Here is a 19,581-nt window from a genome sequence, read left to right as displayed (position 1 = left end):
AAGAATATTTTGTCCTTTGATGATTTTTGAAAAACCTATTTGTTTCGAAGATATAGGGGAAACAAAATTTCAGATAATAACATTTTATTATGAAAAATTACATGAAAATTCAACTCAACCTACAAAAACTGTTGAAAATGACCACCTCTAGCCAGCATACAAGCAATCTTCTCCTCATTGACTGCCAAACCCTTTCAAAAAAAAAAAAAAAAAAGAGGTTTTTCAAAAATCATCCAAGGACAAAACATGCTTAAAATAGTCCAAGGAACAACCCCCTGAATTTTTGCCGCATGTTTAGGAAACACCCTGTATAACAGCTATTCAGTGAGTATATTTCAGTTTAATACGTTCTAAACTTGGATACTGCGGTCTGCAAGGGCGTAGAAATAGGGGGATACTGAGGGGAATAACCCCTCCTCCCCAAGATTTCCGAATTATAAAATTGCAGAATTCTCGCAAAGACGAAGAAAACGAAAATTTTTCTATAAAATGAACCAATAATCATTTTACTTTCTTCGAAATCCACACGGCAGTAAAATCGGACCCTTTTACGGTTTATGAGATTATTATCGCTTTCAAGATAAGTACTTCTATTGCACTACGAGCACGTCAATGTCCGTTGTTTATTATTTTTCATTATCAATCCGCTATGTCGACCTCTTATTTTCCATCTGTGATTTTCGCATTATTCATCGGTATACACTTACCCGTTGTTTTCGGTTTGTTGTATCATTCTCGTCACAAAATTTCAATACTGTAGCTATCAAAGAACTGAACTGAGTAATTCGCATAGAAAAATTGTCTGGAATGTGTTGTACCATTTACTGTGTTTCATTCAAATTGCAATTTATTTGTGAAGACATCAGTTTTGATTGACTATATTTACACGGTGTTCCTCCATTGGAGGTACAAATGAAAATGACAGATTTCTCAGGTTTTCAGAATCTATCGAATATGATGGAAAGGTTCATATGCTCCTCTTCGGACGATGAGGCGATCAGCACGTCATCGATGTAGCTGAAGCAGAAGTCTAGTCCTCGTAGAACTTCATCGATGAATCTCTGTAAGGTCTGAGCAGCGTTTCTGAGTCCAAACATCATGAACGAAAACTCGAATAACCCAAATGGAGTCGTTATGGCTGTCTTTTTCATATCTTCTTTGGCTTGGAGGATTTGGTTGTACACTCGCACTAGATCGAGGGTAGAGATAATTTTATTTTTTGATTTTAGAATGTGCGCGTGGTTCTGAATGTGCTCCACAGGATACTGGTCGGGGAAAGTCCGGGGTTTCAAAGCTCGGTAATCTCTGGCTGCTTTGAATTTCTCTGGAGCCAAGCGTCAGGGTCTCAATGCAACTAGTGGTCGATGGGTCGTCTTCATACAGGGTGGCCACTTTTTCAATGGGATTGTATTGGTAACTTTTAAACCATAAGAGTTAGAAGGTCGATCAAATGGAGACAAAGTTGCATTCATAGAAGCATGAGATCTATCAATTATCAGGAATGCTGGAACCTTATCAATTATTCACAATGGAAATTCTTACAAACATTTTCAGCGGAAAGCTTCCTGTTAATTTGAGGAACCATCCCTATTCAACAAGAGAAAAGACGTCACAGTTTGAGAGTTCCATAGCCTCTAAAAGAGTTGGCCAGCGAAGTGGTGCATACTTGGCTCCACGAATATATGCAACATTACCAGAGAACATCAGAAAAATAAAGAATTTTAGTACTTTCAAGAAGCAGACAAAGCAGTGGATATTCGAGACAGGCAGAGAAGTCAATTTCAGAATAATAAATAGCTCATAGACGAGATAGTGAAAAATGATGAAAATGGAAGAGACATAACACCGGATGTGACAGACATTACTCCCGACAGTGACACTTTACTCCCGATCAAGACGTTTAACCTGGCAATGAAGATTATTTAAGAAATTTAGAATGATTTTTGTTTTAGGTTGTAGGATTAGTACTAAGTTGAATCATCACGAACAGACATAATATGTCTCTGTGATTATTGTTTATTCAAAACCTAAGGTCGAATAAATTATTTTATTTTATTTATTATTATTGTCAAGCAGTTCAAACAAATCGAGATTATCAGGGCCGGTTATTGAGATATCATAAGAAAAGTAAATTCTGTCATTTTGATTTTTCTTTTTTTCCATCTTTATTTCAAATATTATCAAAAAATGTTACAGGAATTTTTTATTGGACAGTAAAATATCCTCAATTTTACGTAGTCAGATTTAGTATCCAACGTTTCGTACTTTCTAGACCACCCTCAACCTCATTTCTTTCAATACGGACCTGCATATTTTATGACACTTTTCAAAATAACTTTTAACGTTAAATTCAACGATATATCATACAATGTCATTCAAACTTGATATTCAGGTGATTTTGACCCTTATCCAAATTTCTTTGGGTCGGATCTGTATTACATTTAGGTACCTTTAGTTTAATTAACAACATGCATTACATTTCTATAAGAAAATCAACTTACCCATCTTGAACTAAATGGAACATATCAGAATCAAAGCAAGAAACAAGTAATAATTATTTACATATTTCAATTCATAATAATTAAACGAATTATCATATAATGAAAGAAAAATCGAAAGATTATTCGAAAGTAAAAAAAAATGAATGAAGTAAGTGATAATAATAATAATGTAGTTTATTTTATCATAAACATTAATCGCAGAGGCTTTAGAGCCTGTACGCGTTCGAAATGTCCACCATTTTGTAAAATGCACTTAACGGTTCTGGAACCCATACTTCTTATACATTTGCTTATTTCGTCTTCTTGAATACCTTCCAATACATTCTCAATCTTCTCGCGAGAAATCACTATTGTTGGATTTGTCATTTGTTCCGTTGAAACAAATTACAGAATCGAACTTTATTTTGATATCATTACAATATAAGTTTTGCAAGGCTTGGTATTCAAATTTAAAATTATTGTATTCACGTCTATTGACTATTTTATTAACAACAGTTTTTGATAAATTGCATTCACTACAGATCCGACCCAAAGAAAATTGGATAAGGGTCAAAATCACCTGAAAATCTACTTTGAATGATATTGTATGACATATCGTTGAATTCAGCGTTAAAAGTTATTTCGAAAAATGTCATAAAATATGCAGGTCCGTATTGAAAAAAATGAGATTGAGGGTGGCCCAGAGAGCACGAAACGTTGGATACGAAATCTGATTACGTCAAATTGAGAACAATTTACTGTCGAATAAAAAATTCCTGTAACATTTTTTGATAATATTTGAAATAAAGTGGGAAAAAAAGAAAAATCAGAATGACAGAATTTACTTTTCTTATGATATCTCAATAACCGGCCCTGATAATCTCGATTTGTTTGAAATGCTTGATAAGCTTCTATGTATGCAACTTTTTCTCCGTTTGACCGACCTTCTAACTCTTATGGTTTGAAAGTTACCAATACAATCCCATTGGAAAAGTGACCACCCTGTATAATGCCTAGTCTTGTGTGTGATTCGTCCGGGAGCTCCTCCTGGTCTGGTTATTTCTAGGAAAGACATTAATAACTGATGGTACCTGAAGGATCCGTTGGCTGTCTTGACTTCTGGGATGTTGCACTTAACCACTTCTCCTCTTGTAGTGAATTGGTTTGTTCCGTCCAAAAGTTTTCGGTTTTTTATGTCCGCTAAACGGTTGTAGAAGCTCAGGAAGTAGACACCGATGATGACATCTGCTATGACTTGAGGTGAAAACTAGCGTAGTCCTAAGTTCAGAGTGAGGGTGGTTTTGCCATATGTGGCAATGGGGGTTACATTGACTGCTGACAAGACGTAGTCGGACTTCTCTCTTTTACCGTCGACAAGTTCCAGTATCGGCCAAAAACTGCGGTTTGGAGTCCCTATCCGTGATAAACAGACGGGTAATCGATAGGCTGAGATCACTGGCCACCCTTAGTGAAGGCCCCTCTCGTTTCCCGAGGTGTAGTTGCACGGCTGCCTGCACCTAGCGAACCTGATACCTAATTTCCAATGATACCAGCAGTCGGCTTCGACTATGGCTTTTTGGACGGTAATGGAAACAGACTCGGCTTCTGTCTCGCCGGGATCGGTCTACATGAGCTGCGCTCAAGGTTGCAATCTGTTGGTTAAGCCCTAGAGTGAGCTGTGTTAACTTAGCACTGATGAAGGCCTCTATGCTGGCCATCTGGACGGGAGGTCGGAAAGCTTCCATGATGTGGTATGCGTGCACTGCTAAGTCTTGGAGGCTGCTGTCTTGACCGATGACCAACGACACCTGGACACTCTTGGGCAGACGGTTCATCCATAAGGATTTCATCAGGCTCTCCAGGACGGTTGGATCTGCAAGATTCTGTAAATGGCGAAGAAATTGTGATGGCTTACGGATTCTCCCAATTCTTCATGCTTCAGGAGGCGTCGAGTCTCCTCTTCTTGAGTGACACACAGACATCGAATCAGCTCCGTCCTGAGGCCAACTTGTAGTTGGCCTCGTCGGTAGGTGTATTCATGATGATGTCCTTCACCACAGTTGCATATTTGGTTGGTAGGGCACTCACGATTTAGCCAAACTTAGTCCGGTCTTATGTCACCATCGCTCTGTGGGAACCATAATTCAAGATCTGCGGCGACAAATTCTGGCATCCGGACGGCGACTCTTGATACCTGGGTTTCTTGTGACTTTTTTTCGGGTTTCTTCTTTGCTTCACGTCGCGCTTCTTTTTCAATCACGTACGGGTCACCAATTTGTGGATTGAAACTCTTATACTGTTACTAGTACTGCATTGCATTGCCTTCAAACTCTCAACATTTCGATATGTTTCTTGATTTGGTTTTAGTTTATTATTAGTTCACAGTATATGTTTTCCTTGCCTCATTTTTTCTGCTCATCAATAAAATAAATAAAAATCAAAAAGGTAATCAATGTGGGCTTCTTCCAGAAAGTAAAGTCTTCCATGCCCCGCTGGATTCAAAAAGTGAGACAATGCTACACTGGGTTTTGGATTATCCATCCAAAAGTATCATTTTCGAGGTTCATTTACCGCGTATGGATCTGCAGTGGTTTGCACTTGGTTTTTCCGAGAGAGGAGATCTATTTCCAGCAGATTATTGTGTCCTAACTTCTGGTTGGAATACAGTAAATTTTGTGGTAAGTTCTTATTGCTAGAATATTAAATATTTTATTTCATAATTTCTAGTAAGGGTGTCAATAGAAAAGTGTAGGATGAACAGAAATGTCCATATGACTATGGATCCAAAAACTGTCAATTATGGAGATATATGATAGATTGTAGGTACTCGTGAACATATAATATCGTTTTGAAATAATCGCAATAAGAACTGCCTAAAGCACTCATTTAAATATTCGCACTTTTTAGCGCTCATTTTCCGATGGCTTTAAAATTTCGTCCCAATGTCTGTGATTTTCGAATTTTGAGCCGGGATGGTCTCAAACGATAAGTTTCGACTTAATGATGACGAACCGCTCTCAAATTTGATTATGACCGTTCGTCCAGCCGTATACTTAATAACTTCCGAAAGGAGGGATCTAGAAATTGAAATTTGCAAGATGGGTTCACAATTAAGTTAGTTAATGAGCAAAATCCGACTAGGGGTTCCTTAAATATAGTTTTCCAAAATTTTGTTATTTGATCGCGATGAAAATTTGTATTTACATGTAGAAGGGAAATGGGGCAATGCGAGGCTTCGTGCAGATTACCATGTTATCATGTTATCGCATAACCAGAAACATGTTTTCACCTCGTTGACTTTGAAGGCTAATTCTAGCAAAAGTAGACTATTAGTGTTAAGTATCATTTTTTATTAATGATTCTAAAAGCTGACTGTTGAGCGCAGTTTTTAAGCATACTAAGAAACCGTGAATTAGCCTTTTTACATTTTTAATTTTGATTCGAAAATTCAGATCATAATCCAACTCACGTAACTTTTTCACTTGAGACCGACATTTCCATAATTCTTTTCAAAGTTACGAAGCTGGTTATTTTATGTATAAGAGTACAGTTCATGGAGATTAAGTTACAAAAAAAATTTCACAGAAAAGTCTTGTACTTTTTATTCATATCTTTTTTAAGATGGTCAAGTCGAAAATTCTCGAAGTTCATAAAAAAAATTCATAACTCGAAAACCGTGAAAAATCGCATAACATACTTGGGGTGATTCGAATAGCCAATGACACGAGAGACCTGTTCTTTTCTTTTTGACGTCAATCTCTTGGCCACCCTGTATATATTGGTACAAATGTATAGATGTTTACTCATGGACCAATTGCACCCTTGAAGGCCACATATATACCTCCATACTGTTTTCTGGTCTCCTAGGATACAAAAGGCGCATAAATGAACAAGCGCTCAAAGGCTCCTGACTCTGGTTGAATCCAGTCTCTGCTCTGACAGAGAGACTTGCTGGATAGTGTGCCATTCCAGAATGCTAGTACTATTCTCATTTTTTTTTTTCATAATTCGATTCAAGTACTTTCTGGTTCTGGTTGCGCGTCCAACATGAAATTCTACAAGGAACATAGAATATTCATTTTATAAAATTTCAAATAGCCTTATTTACAGAACCCCTAGTCTGTTTTCACCGTCATTAACGAACATACATTAATGATTCCAAAATACCCTTTCAAGCTTATAGGATCCTCCCCCCAAATATTCAAGGTAGTTGTCAGTAAAGTCATGTGATTGCCAACATCAATAGAGGATAGTCACCATCAGAAGAAGGATCTTCCTTGCTTATCTTTCAGTTCCAGATTTCTAATGAACTCTAAGATCTTGAATGGATGCAAGGAGCTTAGCTACCTTGGTCCTAACTCCTACAATTTTCTCGTTCGAAGCTTGATGAACCTATTTTCATTAGAAGTTACCTGAAGTATGTTCTTACTTGCAGTATGATCCGTGTACCATTAAATTGTATTTACTTTGAAATTTTAAGAGGTGGGTCCTTTTTACTGTATTTCGTCACTAGGAAGATATGCTGATGAGATGTAGTTTGTTAAAGAGGACAAGAGTCTTTGACTTTGATTTCGGCATTGCCTGTACCTTCCTGAGAAAAACCTAATGGGCTAATTTGCCTATTACACCGTAGAGAAGTGAGATCTGAAACAATCTCAAATGCCTGCACGTTTTCATACTATCAGTGATGCACACAAAGGCTAACCCTTATACTTTGTAGATGATTTTCCTCGTACTATTATAATCTACTTTGGCCTTCCAGACAAACGCCCTGTCCTATGATAATTATTGGTCTCAAATTCATGAGCCTTCAATAAGAAACAATGAATATACAGGGTGTTTCCTAAACATGCGGCAAAAATTCAGGGGGTTGTTCCTTGGACTATTTTAAGCATGTTTTGTCCTTGGATGATTTTTGAAAAACCTCTTTGTTTCGAAGATACAGGGCGAACAACATTTTTCATATTTTTAAAATTAATAATAGTTTAAATAAAAATGCGTACCGCACTGTGTTTACTAAGTAGGTACAATTTATTTTTAAATTTGTTTAACAACATTCCAATTACTAAAAACGGCCAGTTTTTTGACTAAAATCATTAGTTTATACCACTCCAGTAGAAAATGTGGAAGACTTGCGAAATCGGATCATTGCTGGGTGTAACTTAATAAGAAATGATCCTGGTGTTTTTGAAAGGGTTCGGCAGTCAATGAGGAGAAGATTGGATGCTTGTATGCTGGCTAGAGGTGGTCATTTTTAACAGTTTTTGTAGGTTGAGTTGAATTTTCATGTAATTTTTCATAATAAAATGTTATTATCTGAAATTTTGTTTCCCCTATATCTTCGAAACAAATAGGTTTTTCAAAAATCATCAAAGGACAAAATATTCTTAGAATAGTCCAAGGAACAACCCCCTGAATTTTTGCCGCATGTTTAGGAAACACCCTGTATAATATAAAAGATTATTAAAACCTGGATTTTTAGTTTTGCAAGTAACGTTATGGTTCCAGTTATAGAGAAGATATTCTTATATATGATAATACAATAATAATAAGTTTCAAATTGCTTATTTGGTTATAGGATACTTGGGCTGATAATGACGGAATTCTTCACCTAGACGATGAACAAAATTGTAACCACTTTCAACAGAAGAATATTAAGAGTGTTTCGAAGTTCACATTCAGTAGAAAATTCGATACGTGTGATGATAAGGATTACATCATTGAGGTAACAATAATAATTCTTTACGTTCTTTCTTGATTATTTCTTGTCCCTATAATTTTAAGTACACTTTACAGCATGGCAAACGAAATCATCACTACTTTCTGAAATTTTGAAGAGAACAGTTCTTGCTATTTTTGTGCAAATAAGTTATATTTCATATTTTGTGTACCAAGATTAAATTCTGAAAATTTTTTCCTGAAAGGAATAAGCCCCTTTTCTGGATTTGGTTTGGGTCAACTAATATACAAGATCTTTTGTGATTGAAGATCAATATTCAAAGAGTTTGATGCATATATTTGAGTCAAAACATTCATATGATTTCAATTGAAAAATATCCATATAAATATTTCTCATCTATAAATACAATACAAGAATGATATATTGACTGATTGATTGTTATATAAAAAAATACAAGATATACCTAAATTGTAGGTATGAAGAAAAATGAGAGATTCCTTGGATAATTTTAAGAAAAAAATTCCTGTGATAATGGGCCGCAAACACGTTGTTTTCGAGGTACAGGGTGTTCTCACTTTGCAACTCCTTCTGTCGAAACAGATTCGACGTCATCTCTCCAGCTACGTCTTGGTATTCCTTCTTCCGTCTTGTTTCATCCATTTGTTTATACCATGTATATTGTCAATTGTTTTCTATATATGTCGTCAAAAATATCTCTCTTGACGTTCATCTGCAGTTTTTCGGGTCCATATTTTATGAATTCTGGGTGTATCTCTCCAGGTCCGGGAGATATTTTTGATTTTATGTCTTTAATAGCTTTCTGTATTTGTTCCAATAGGAGGGCTATCTGAGTTGCATTATTTATTTAGTGTTTTACTTCCTTGAATTCACGTCGTTTTTCTGCCAGAAGCTATTTGGAGTGGCTGAAAATATTTGTGTTACAAACTTACAAAACCGAAAAAAGGTATTGTGGAGAGCTAACTCTTTAGGAGGGAAAACCGTGTCCCACTTCCATTGACAGAGTTTTTTTTAGAAAAATTTCCAGATATTTTAAAGATCATCATCAATGTTATATATTATTATTCATACAAATAAGAGTTTAGGTTGAACTTATAAACTCAGATAATAAAAAGAAATATAAAACGTTCACATGCTGATGCCTAACTGATAACTATATTATATTTTCATGTATACTCAGCTTTCAAAGATTGTGCAATACTAATAAAACATATCTATCATATCATTGATAGAATTAGAGACATATTATATTTCGACAAATATTAATACTGCAAAACTCATTTCATTCAGGAAGGAACAACTCATATTGTATGGCTGAGAGATGAAGGACCATTAACAAATGTAGAAGGATTCAATGTAAGCAACCACTCGAAGGAAAAGAGAGGAATGATAAGAGTAAGCCTTTTGAAAAGCTTATACGAATCAGAACTGCCGTCCTTTGTGAAGAATTTCGATATTGTGGTGGATAAAGTGAAAGTTCCAGCTGATGAGACCACCTATTGGTGTAGCGTACGTAAATTACCTACTAAATTCAAGAACAAGCATCACATATATCAGGTGAATATGCAAGATCATCAATTAAACTAGATTGTCAGAATACTGCAGTGTTTCTTATGCTCTTTTTACTCTTCACTAAACTAATTTAAATTTATCTTTTCTTATTTATCTTCATCAGTTGGTATTCTATTGTACCTTCATTGTAATATGTGTAGTTTAGGTAGGTTCAGTGGAAAGTCTTTTAGAAGATATTAATGACGAGTTATTCCAATTTCCAATACTTTACTGAATAGTGGAAATTAGAATGACTCGTATATCCATTAAATAAAATTTGAAATTTTATATTCTTCAGAGTAATGACTAGAACCTTATGTACCTGAATAATTTTTTCACAGTATTCATTGGATCATGATTTCTTTTAGTTTGAAGCAAACATTCAAAAAAGTAGTGAAGGTATTGTTCATCACATGGAAGTATTCCACTGTCTTGCTCCAGCCAATGATCAAATTCCACTATACGAAGGATCGTGCTTCTCTGTTGAACGGCCAGCAGGAACTCAAGTTTGCAAGAGGGTCTTGGCCGCATGGGCAATGGGAGCAGGTCCTTTCACCTATCCTGAAGTGAGTGAGTTCATTCACTCTCCAAATAACAGAAATTCACACTTTCCTCTTTTTTTAGGAAGCAAGTTTACCTCTTGGTGGTCCAGATTTCAACCAATATATCATGTTAGAAATTCATTACAATAATCCAGAATTAATATCAGGTACTTTTGGAGATGCACCACCAATTTTTAATTTTTAGTTTAGTGAACATTTGAAGTTGTAGAAGAATCGCAATGAATGAAAACCCTTATAACGATAATGTTATCTTTATTTCAGGAATAATAGACAGTTCTGGAATAAGATTATATGTTTCTGATGTTCTTAAGGACATGGATGCTGGAATAATGGAACTGGGTCTCGAATATACCGATAAAATGGCAATACCACCGAAATTGAACCAATTTCCTCTGTTTGGTTATTGTGTGAGCGAATGTACTGCAGTGGTAATGAACAAAAAATAACATCTATATATTTTAATTGCATGTCACGAACCTGTTTCAATAATTTTGAGGAAAGGACGATTGAACAAAATGAATTGATATACCTAAATTTATTCTACATCTCAACGTCAAATAGATGAATATTTCTTAATCTGCAGTATCATAAACAAATTGTTCACAAAAATCCCATCGCAAATAGAATTTTTTTTGGTTGTTTTAAAAACAGCTGCAAATGTAACAGCAAAAATCTCATGGTTTTCTCATTTTTAACTCTGTAGGGAATCTAACAATTTCCTCAAAAATATTGCGAAAGTTGAATACCAAACGAAAATTCTATAAACGGAAGAATTCAAAGTAAATCCGTCGAATAAACAAAACCACATCCCTACGTGATCTACATAAAGACCATGCAATGGTGAATTTAAATACGGCCTGAATGCTAATGAAATCCGACATTTCAGAGCTAAGAATCAATGCAACCGCTCAGGAAATCCAGAACACTATAATGTCAAGCAAAGAGAAAACGGCACCAAGACCGGACGGAATCAGTAAATGTCGTTGCGAAACCTTCACCTTCGGAAAGCCTTAGTAGCAAGGACGAATATAGTCAATACTACGACTAAGGTCCTTTCCTAAGGATTAACCCACGTGGTTTTATTCCACAAGGCCGGCAAAGACGCTAAATTCCCGCAGAACTACCGCCCGCTCAGTCTTCTCTCGTTCATAGGGAAGATATCGGAAGCGGTCATTCTTAAAAAATTGGAGACAATAACGGACGAAAAGAAGATACAGCTGGAACAGTTCAGTTGTCAAAACCAACACTCCACTGTACAACAAGTGCTCCGAGTAGTGGAACAAATCACGAACAGATTTAATCTCAAACAAGTCACATGGGCTGTGATCTTGGACGTGGCCAAAGCGTTTGATAAAGTATGGCACAAAGGTCTGCTTTACAAACTGCTGGCAGCCAATTTTTCACTGTCCATAATTCAACTTGTAGCTTCTTACCTGCATTCTCGCAAGTTTAGAGCCAAAGTTGAAGGACTAACCCTTTATAGTGACTCATATGACAGAATTCAACAAAAGATTGAAAATGCATGTTGAAATTAATAATTTTATATTTGAAAAAATTTTGAAAATTGAGTTCGAAATAAGAAAACTACGAGACTACAAATTTTACTAAATATCAACTTGTTGCTTTTTTCTGGCACCTGAGTGTATATTTTTTATGATTTGAAAATTGGAAAGCAAGGAGAATCAAGGTACCTATAAATAGGTAAAGAAACTGATTCTTTTTGGCATGGCTCATGGAATTTTTAATCTTTATAATATATTATATTAGATATATGTTATTTGAACCCAATTTGAACATTTATTTTTTAATTTTATCATTCCTTTTTCTCATGGAATGCTGCGTTTTATTTCATTCATTTCATCTCATAAATATCTTTATTTCAAATTTTTTTTTGTGTTATTCCAAAATGATAACCCGGGCCGGCGTTAGGGATGAAACAGTGAAGCGAATGTTTCAGGCGCCTCTTTTCGAAGGGCGGCAATTTAGCCCAGTTTGTGGCCGCCCTTTTTTTTTAAATATAGTCTTGATTCTTAAAAACAACATGAGGTTGGTCCGCTTTGCTGCATTTATCAACATTCCCTTCAATAAAAATCTCCAAACCATCTTTATTAAGCCGCCTGTTCAATAAAAGATCACATGGCAACCCAACCAATATAAGCCAGGCGCGGATCCAGGGGGGGAACTGGGGGAACGTTTCCCCCCCAAATGGCCCGGGTACCTCTTAAATTTTCCCGGCCCTCTAGAATTTGACATACTAAGGCTCATATAATTTCAAGATAAGCAAAAATTTCACCTTCAATACATTTTGTGAAAACCCATTTTAATGATCGGTAAAATGACGTCCCAAAATGGCGGAAGTGTCTGGGGTCCACATTTTCACTATTTTGAGTATCTAAAAGTTCCACCCCCCCAAAAGTGGGGCCTGGATCCGCGCCTGATATAAGCAGCATTAGGGTAATAACCCTAATTGAATGAGGGATGGAATGTATTTCACAAAGACGAAAAACCACACGAATTACATGGAAGTTGTTTACACATTCAACATATGGAAAATTCCTACGATTCTGCATTCGAAACTAGTTACTGATAGCGGAACATATGTTTTCAATCCATTTAGTTTTCGAAGCTTTACATGCCTTACCGCCCTTTGTATCTTGTGGTGTGATAGGTAATCATTCATCGATCAAAAGCAGTGTCTTGTGAATGGATGAATCAGATATATTACTTACGCATTGTTCATCGACGTCGAAAAAATCCAGGAATTTATTATAGCTAAAAATGTCCGAAAAAAAAGAAACCCAGTGGAAACGATTTAGAAAGAAACGATTAGCAAAAACGCTAGATAAATCAAAAATTGCGAATTATCATCGGGGCAGGTGTTTTTTTTTTGTTGGGGAGAGGAGTGGTGTTGATTGATACTTTTTGCTTCAGGATCCAAAATTGCTCATTGCATTATTTATTCAAACATTGTGAAATAGCTCTAATATTTTTGTAGTTAGAAGTTATTCTTTTCAGGGTCTTCCACAAACTGGAATAACCATCTTTGGGTCCCAACTTCATACTCATTTAACCGGAATCAAAGTTGCTACAAGGCATTTCAGGAATGGACGGGAACTTCCTCCTTTAAATTACGACTACCACTATTCAACTCATTTCCAAGAAATTAGAAGGCTAAAATCACCCGTGACTGTGCTTCCTGTAAGTACATAATCAAAGACTTGATTGAGTTATCAGCTATTTCTTTTGGAATTCTGTTAATTTTGTACTTCGACAATTAATTATATACTAACTGACAAAGAAACTTCAACACCTACAAGGAGCTGTTTAAATTTAATTTTTTTTTGTAGAACATAGATAGTATAGCAAGGAGTAAATGATTGAAATTTGGAGAAAAAAACCGAAGGATTTACAATTTTTTCTTATTGAATTTGTTTATGATGTGTTTGTCCACCGCGATTATTTATACACTCCCCCAAATGACTCGGCATTGATGCAATAAGAGATGGTATATTCCTTTTTGAGGGATACTATCTCAAGCTACCTGAACTTCATGTCTCAGAGTCGCCAAAGTCCGTGAGGCCTTCTATACCCATGATGCCCATACATGCTCTATGGGCGAAATATCGGAGGATCTGGGCGGCCATGGTAAAAGATTCACATGGGTAGCTTCGAAAAAGATTGAAGTAACTCTGGCAACATGGGGTCGGGCATTATCTTGCTGAAATATTGGATTCTCGAGCCGGTTAAGGTAAGGAAGAACATATGACTCCACTATTTCTCTCTAATAAAGACTGAAGGTGACCTATTTGCATATGCAATAGCACCCCATACCATAATGCCTACTGTCCGGTGTACATGATGCTCAACATCAAACTGAGGTTCACGTCCTTCTCCCCGACATCGTCTAACTCTTCTTCGGCCATCATGTGCACACAAGGAGAATCGAGATTCATCAGAAAAGACTACCTGATGCCATTCCACATTCCAATGTTGACATTCTCCGCACCACTACAATCATTGCCTGCGATGTTCAACCGTCAGATGTAACACAAAATGGGGTCGATAAGGCTGCAGTCCAGAAGACCTTATCTGGGGGTAAATCGTTCGGACAGTTACAGGATGACCAGTTGTCACAAATCGGTCTCTAATACTCTAATGGTCATAAGTCTTAGATGTCTTGTCTTGAACTTCATTTGTGCCGCTTCGACGTCCAGTGTCTACTCTTCTTCGATTTTGGGCATTATCAAACCACGCTTGACAACATCTCATAACAGTAGTTGGATTTCTGTTCGTACGGTACGCGATTTCTCGAATTGACAACCCCGCCTCCCGTAGACCAATAATTCGACCGCTTTCAAATTCACTTAGCTGGCCATAAATTCCGCGTACACGTGCTCTGGGATGTTCTCGAACAGCTAGTCTGTTCTTAAATTTAAAAAAAACCGCTAAAATATTTAAGTAACAAAAATTATTCACATGAAAAAACCTTCAAAATTTTTTTCTCCAAATTCAATCATTTACTCCTTGCTTCACCTACTATCTATGTTTCACCAAAAAAAAAATTTTATTCAAACAACTCCTTCTGGGTGTTGCAGTTTTTTGTCAGTTAGTATAGTACCTATATCATGTGTGAAATTTGCATTTTCCTTAGCCTCAAATTGTATGAAAAAATTATATAACAAGAATAATATTATTATAGCAGTAGAAATAATGTGTCTGTATATTGAAACAATTTTTTCGAAAATGAGTTCGGTCAAGTTTTCTAAATTTCTAGATATCCAGAGGAAGCGAGTTTAATAATTTGATACGCATGTAGGTAATGCACTCCCTTTTGTGATAATGTAAGGAAGTGAAGCGGATAATGAAAAATGTAGTGCTGCGGCGGCCTGGTGAAATTTTTGTTTTCAAACATCTTAAAAATCTAGACGGTCAAAAATGAAACAGATACATCTAGACACTTACCTACATTCCGGACAATGTCATTAACCCTGCCCCCTTAAAGTACCTTCTGCAGGATTCTCTGAATCTAAGTCCCAGCAAAACCCTCAAGGCTGGTTCGCATTAGGCGAGTATTTTAGTGAGTAGCGAGTGATTCAGTAACTAAACGTGTCTGAACAATGAAAATTTAGTCGAGTAGTTAGGCAAGTAATTTAGTCGATTCGATCCATTTGATTTTATTTTCAACGGGCAAGTAGCACCTCCCACCACGAGCCGTGATCACTGGCTTGGGACTAAACAAGTGCGAACTTGTCAATTTAGTAGAGTTTATTAGTTTTATCAATAGCCGCCAATATGATGTTCCGCTGTAGCGAAGATACGACTTAGAAATTCGTTTATAAATATTTAGAACATGAATGTTTGTGGAACATTAAGTCCACCTAATACAAAAACAAACAGAAGAAATAATCTGCATATTTAGATATTGAAAAATCAATGGATATTTCAGGATTTGGTGAAAAGGAAATCAAATTGAAAATTTGTAATTTGGTGATTGCAGGAATAGCCCTTCTTAAAAGGGTGTCTTTACGCTGAATTTGAGACTGTATTTTCATTAACAGAAAATTCACACAATTTTCGGATATTCTCAAACTATCGAAGTATTCTTTGGGATCCTTCAATGCTAATTCTTTCAGAAGACAATTAGTAGCTCTTAGTTTATCTCTTCTTTCTATCCATTCTCGTACCCATAGCTTTTTTTTTTCAAATACCACAAATTTTTTCATCCACCTCTTCTAAAATATCCAATACGATTAGCGTAATCACTTTGTTTACATTAATTCGTTGTGGGCTGTTGCTGTTCATGTTGCAAAACACTAATCACTTGTAAACTGTACTAAAAGCCAAGTGCGAACGATTTTTGGACAGTAGCGATTAGTTTAGTCACTAAATCACTCGCTACTCGACTAGTATACTCGCCTAATGCGAACAAGCCTTTAGCGCTTGCCACCCCAGAAAATTATTCCGTTCATGATAACCAATTCAATTTAAGAGCAGTATATTATTCTAAGAATGTTGATTTCAACTTGATATTTCGAACATTTTAAGCTGTTGAGTTCAACTTCCTGATTAATGTTTGACAATATAATCTATCAGGTCCTTATCAATCTTTCAGTTTCCGAGAATAGCTCTGAGCGGTAGATGAGTGTTCTACTGCTCAAACTAATTTTGAAATTTAAATGAGGAAATTTTAACTGTTCCGATTGTTTTTTTTTCAGGGGGATGCATTAATCACAAGATGCGACTATAACACCGAAGATAGAGTTAATATTACTTTGGGAGGATTCTCCATTAGTGATGAAATGTGTGTAAATTACGTCCACTACTTCCCAGCCAGTTCCCTGGAAGTGTGCAAGAGTTCGATTTCAGATCAAGCTCTTCAGACATATTTTCGCTATATGAATGAGTGAGTGAGCTATAATTTTTAAGACATGAAGTACACAAATACACGGTGTATAGCTAGTAGAATACTCCAGCACAGTATTTTTTCTTGTGTAAAGTACATAAAAGGATTCGTCAACCCCGTTTATAAACCAAAGAAATATCTACCAAATGCTTCCACATTCTTCGCTTACTGGAATTTCTATTAAACCAGTTATTACTCATCCCGAATCATATTAAATTAAATCAAAGACCTAGATTTGTACTACCGGAAAAGCTGAAATTCCGACGACCCATAAAAAATGTCTTCGAAATAGGAACAGTTGAATGTGAAATATTAAGGTATCGCCGGTAAATTCATCTTTGCGCATGCGTATATGTACCCTTCATGTAGGAAAAATTCATGTGGATCCAACCACGTCTCAATTCGAATGCCCAAATAATTTAATAAAAACCGGACAAGTCCACATTTGAAATTAATTATAGCAAATAATTTCCTCACATACATAAGAATTGAATAGTTTTAACCTATGCCATTGTTGAAGAGCGAAGCGACCAATTTATTCAAGCCGCAGTACTAGCGCAGACCGCAACTCACAACTATCACTGAAAGAATAACAGATCTGAATATCTATTGGAGTTCTATGATTATTATACCTAATTAAGCTTATTCAATTTTGGAATCATTTTTCTTTGTTACTAATTTAACATTATTGAAATATCAAAAATGAATTACACCAAAGTGTTTGTGGGTTGTGGTCCTTATACTGTGACTGAAGTAGTTCACGGTCAAGGACAATTTAGGGAAATAAAAGAACGGGATAAAAACACTTTTTAAATTTATTTCCAACCCACTAAAAATGTGTGGAGAAGATGATAAATTGTATAATCGATTCTCAGGGTCGCTGGTCACTTGGGTCGTTGCAGGTAATTTTTCGTCGTCTCGGGAACGGCTGTGAAAAATTTTAATCTTCTCGTTGACGGTGCAAATGTTGAACATATGTTGTAGTTGTAGACTGGTGACTGGTCTCAACTCAATTTTTTTTATTCGTCCTGAAATGCCGAGTTTTATGGGCATTCAGGCTGTTTTCCATTCGACCGTTAGCAAAGCCTTTCTACGGATCCCTTAGGGGTGTGGCTTTGATAATCCTAAGTTTGTACACCGAATTCTTCAGTTCTCGGACTTAAAATATTTTCGAAGAAATCGATAGATTCCCTACACAGCCACCCACCAGTAACGAAGTTACGAAATCATTGTTAGGTACTTCTTTGGAAAGTGTACCTTCCTAACGGATCTGGTTTTTCTTGTTTCCGGGGATACTGCTTGATCATTGGCTTCGTTTTCTACTGGATCTTCTTTGTTATCTTCCTCGTGCTCTTCATTTTCAAAATTGTCGAATATGTAGGCTGGTTTTAATCGGTCGATTGTCACCGTCGTTTCCTTGTCGTTGATCTTGATTACGAAATGTTTTGGAGCTCTTCTCAAAACTTCGTATGGTCCGTCGTAGGGCTTCTGCAGGCCTAATTTGGGGCCCTCATGTCGGACGAAAACGAATGGTGACGTTTCCAATTCCTTGAACACGAAGCTGGGTCGTTCTCCGTGGTGGTTGGCGTTGATTGGTCTAATTCTTCTTATTTGTTGCCTCAGATCCACTACGAAGTCGGCTGTGTCTGCACTGTATCCATACTTGTAGATAGGAATTCTCCGGGCAATCTAAATGGCTCTCCGTATACCATTTCTGCAGCGGTTGCTTTTATGTCTTCCCGCCAGGCTGCTCTCATTCCCAGAAGGACACTGGGAAGCGTTTCGGTCCAACGGTCGTTGCTGTGGGATTTGATTGATACCATACCGTTCGCTGCTGAGTGGTAGGCGATGGTTCAGATGTGGTTTGTGCCAGTCAACTTACATAGCTCGTTGAACAGGCTTGATTCGAATTATCTCCCTTGATCTGTGGTGATCCAGAGTGGAGTGCCGAACCTCGCTATCCAATTCGTGTAAAACTCCTTAGCGATGGTGGATGCTTCCTGGTTCTGCAGGGGAATTGCTTCAGGCCATCTGGTAAATCGGTCGACACAGGTGAGGCAGTATCGGTAACCCTCGGCGTACGGCATGGTGATAATGTCTATGTGTATATGATCAAATCGACGTACCGGTGGTGTGAATGTCCCTGGTGGAGTGATTACGTGCCGAGTAACCTTGGATCGCTGACATTCTAAGCAGGTGCGGGACCATTTCCTGCAATATGCGTTAACTGAAGGCCAAACGAAACGTTGCTTCGCCATCTTTGTAGTCGCATTGGTACCAGGGTGTGCCAATCTGTGGATTGTGGTGAATGCTACTTTCCGGGATGGCTTCGTCAGGAATGGACGTGCTTGGGGGGTCGACGTATCGCAGTACACCAAGGTGGTTGATCCATGCGGCTTCATCTTCCGGATCAGCAAACCTGTATCGCCTTGCAGATATCTCCGTAGCTCGTTGTCGTCCTCTTGTGATCTGGCAAATGCTGCATAGTCCATGGTGGGAGTAATTTCGTCCACTCTTGAAAGAGCATCGGCGACGACGTTCTGATCTCCTTGGACGTAGCGTATATCGGTGGAGAACTGGGAGATGTAGTCCAGATGTCTGAACTGTCTGGGCGAGCACTTCTCTAGGTTCTGCTTAAAGGCAAATATTAGGGGTTTGTGATCCGTGAAGATCGTGAAATTTCGGGCTTCTACCATGTGTTTGAAATGTTTGATGGCTAGGTAGATGGCTAGTAGTTCTCGGTCATAGGCTCCATATCGAGTTTCTGGTGGTGACAGCTTCTTTGAAAAGAATGCCAGTGGTTGCCATTCGCTGTTGACCATTTGCTGAAGGGTCGATCCATCTGCTATGTATGATGCGTCGGTCACCAGGGCTAAAGGTGCACCA

The 19,581-nt window shown here is 37.2% G+C and overlaps 1 protein-coding gene across 5 annotated transcripts in view; it reads left to right on the top strand.

Annotated features, from left to right (window-relative positions):
* Positions 1-19,581, top strand: part of LOC123673245 (tyramine beta-hydroxylase) — a 63,473-nt gene that overhangs the window by 40,584 nt on the left and 3,308 nt on the right. For all 5 annotated transcript variants that reach the window (XM_045607717.1, XM_045607721.1, XM_045607719.1 and 2 more), the window contains 8 exons: positions 4,950-5,158; positions 8,059-8,205; positions 9,469-9,735; positions 10,098-10,295; positions 10,354-10,438; positions 10,554-10,720; positions 13,308-13,490; positions 16,508-16,695. In XM_045607717.1, the coding sequence (XP_045463673.1) occupies positions 4,950-5,158; positions 8,059-8,205; positions 9,469-9,735; positions 10,098-10,295; positions 10,354-10,438; positions 10,554-10,720; positions 13,308-13,490; positions 16,508-16,695 (1,444 nt within the window). The remainder of the gene's footprint in view (positions 1-4,949; positions 5,159-8,058; positions 8,206-9,468; positions 9,736-10,097; positions 10,296-10,353; positions 10,439-10,553; positions 10,721-13,307; positions 13,491-16,507; positions 16,696-19,581) is intronic.

Source organism: Harmonia axyridis, chromosome 2 (genome assembly GCF_914767665.1).
Source record: "Harmonia axyridis chromosome 2, icHarAxyr1.1, whole genome shotgun sequence".
NCBI classification, from domain to species: domain Eukaryota; kingdom Metazoa; phylum Arthropoda; class Insecta; order Coleoptera; family Coccinellidae; genus Harmonia; species Harmonia axyridis.
Note: the sequence above shows the minus strand (reverse complement) of the source record. Positions and strands in the feature narration are given on the sequence as shown.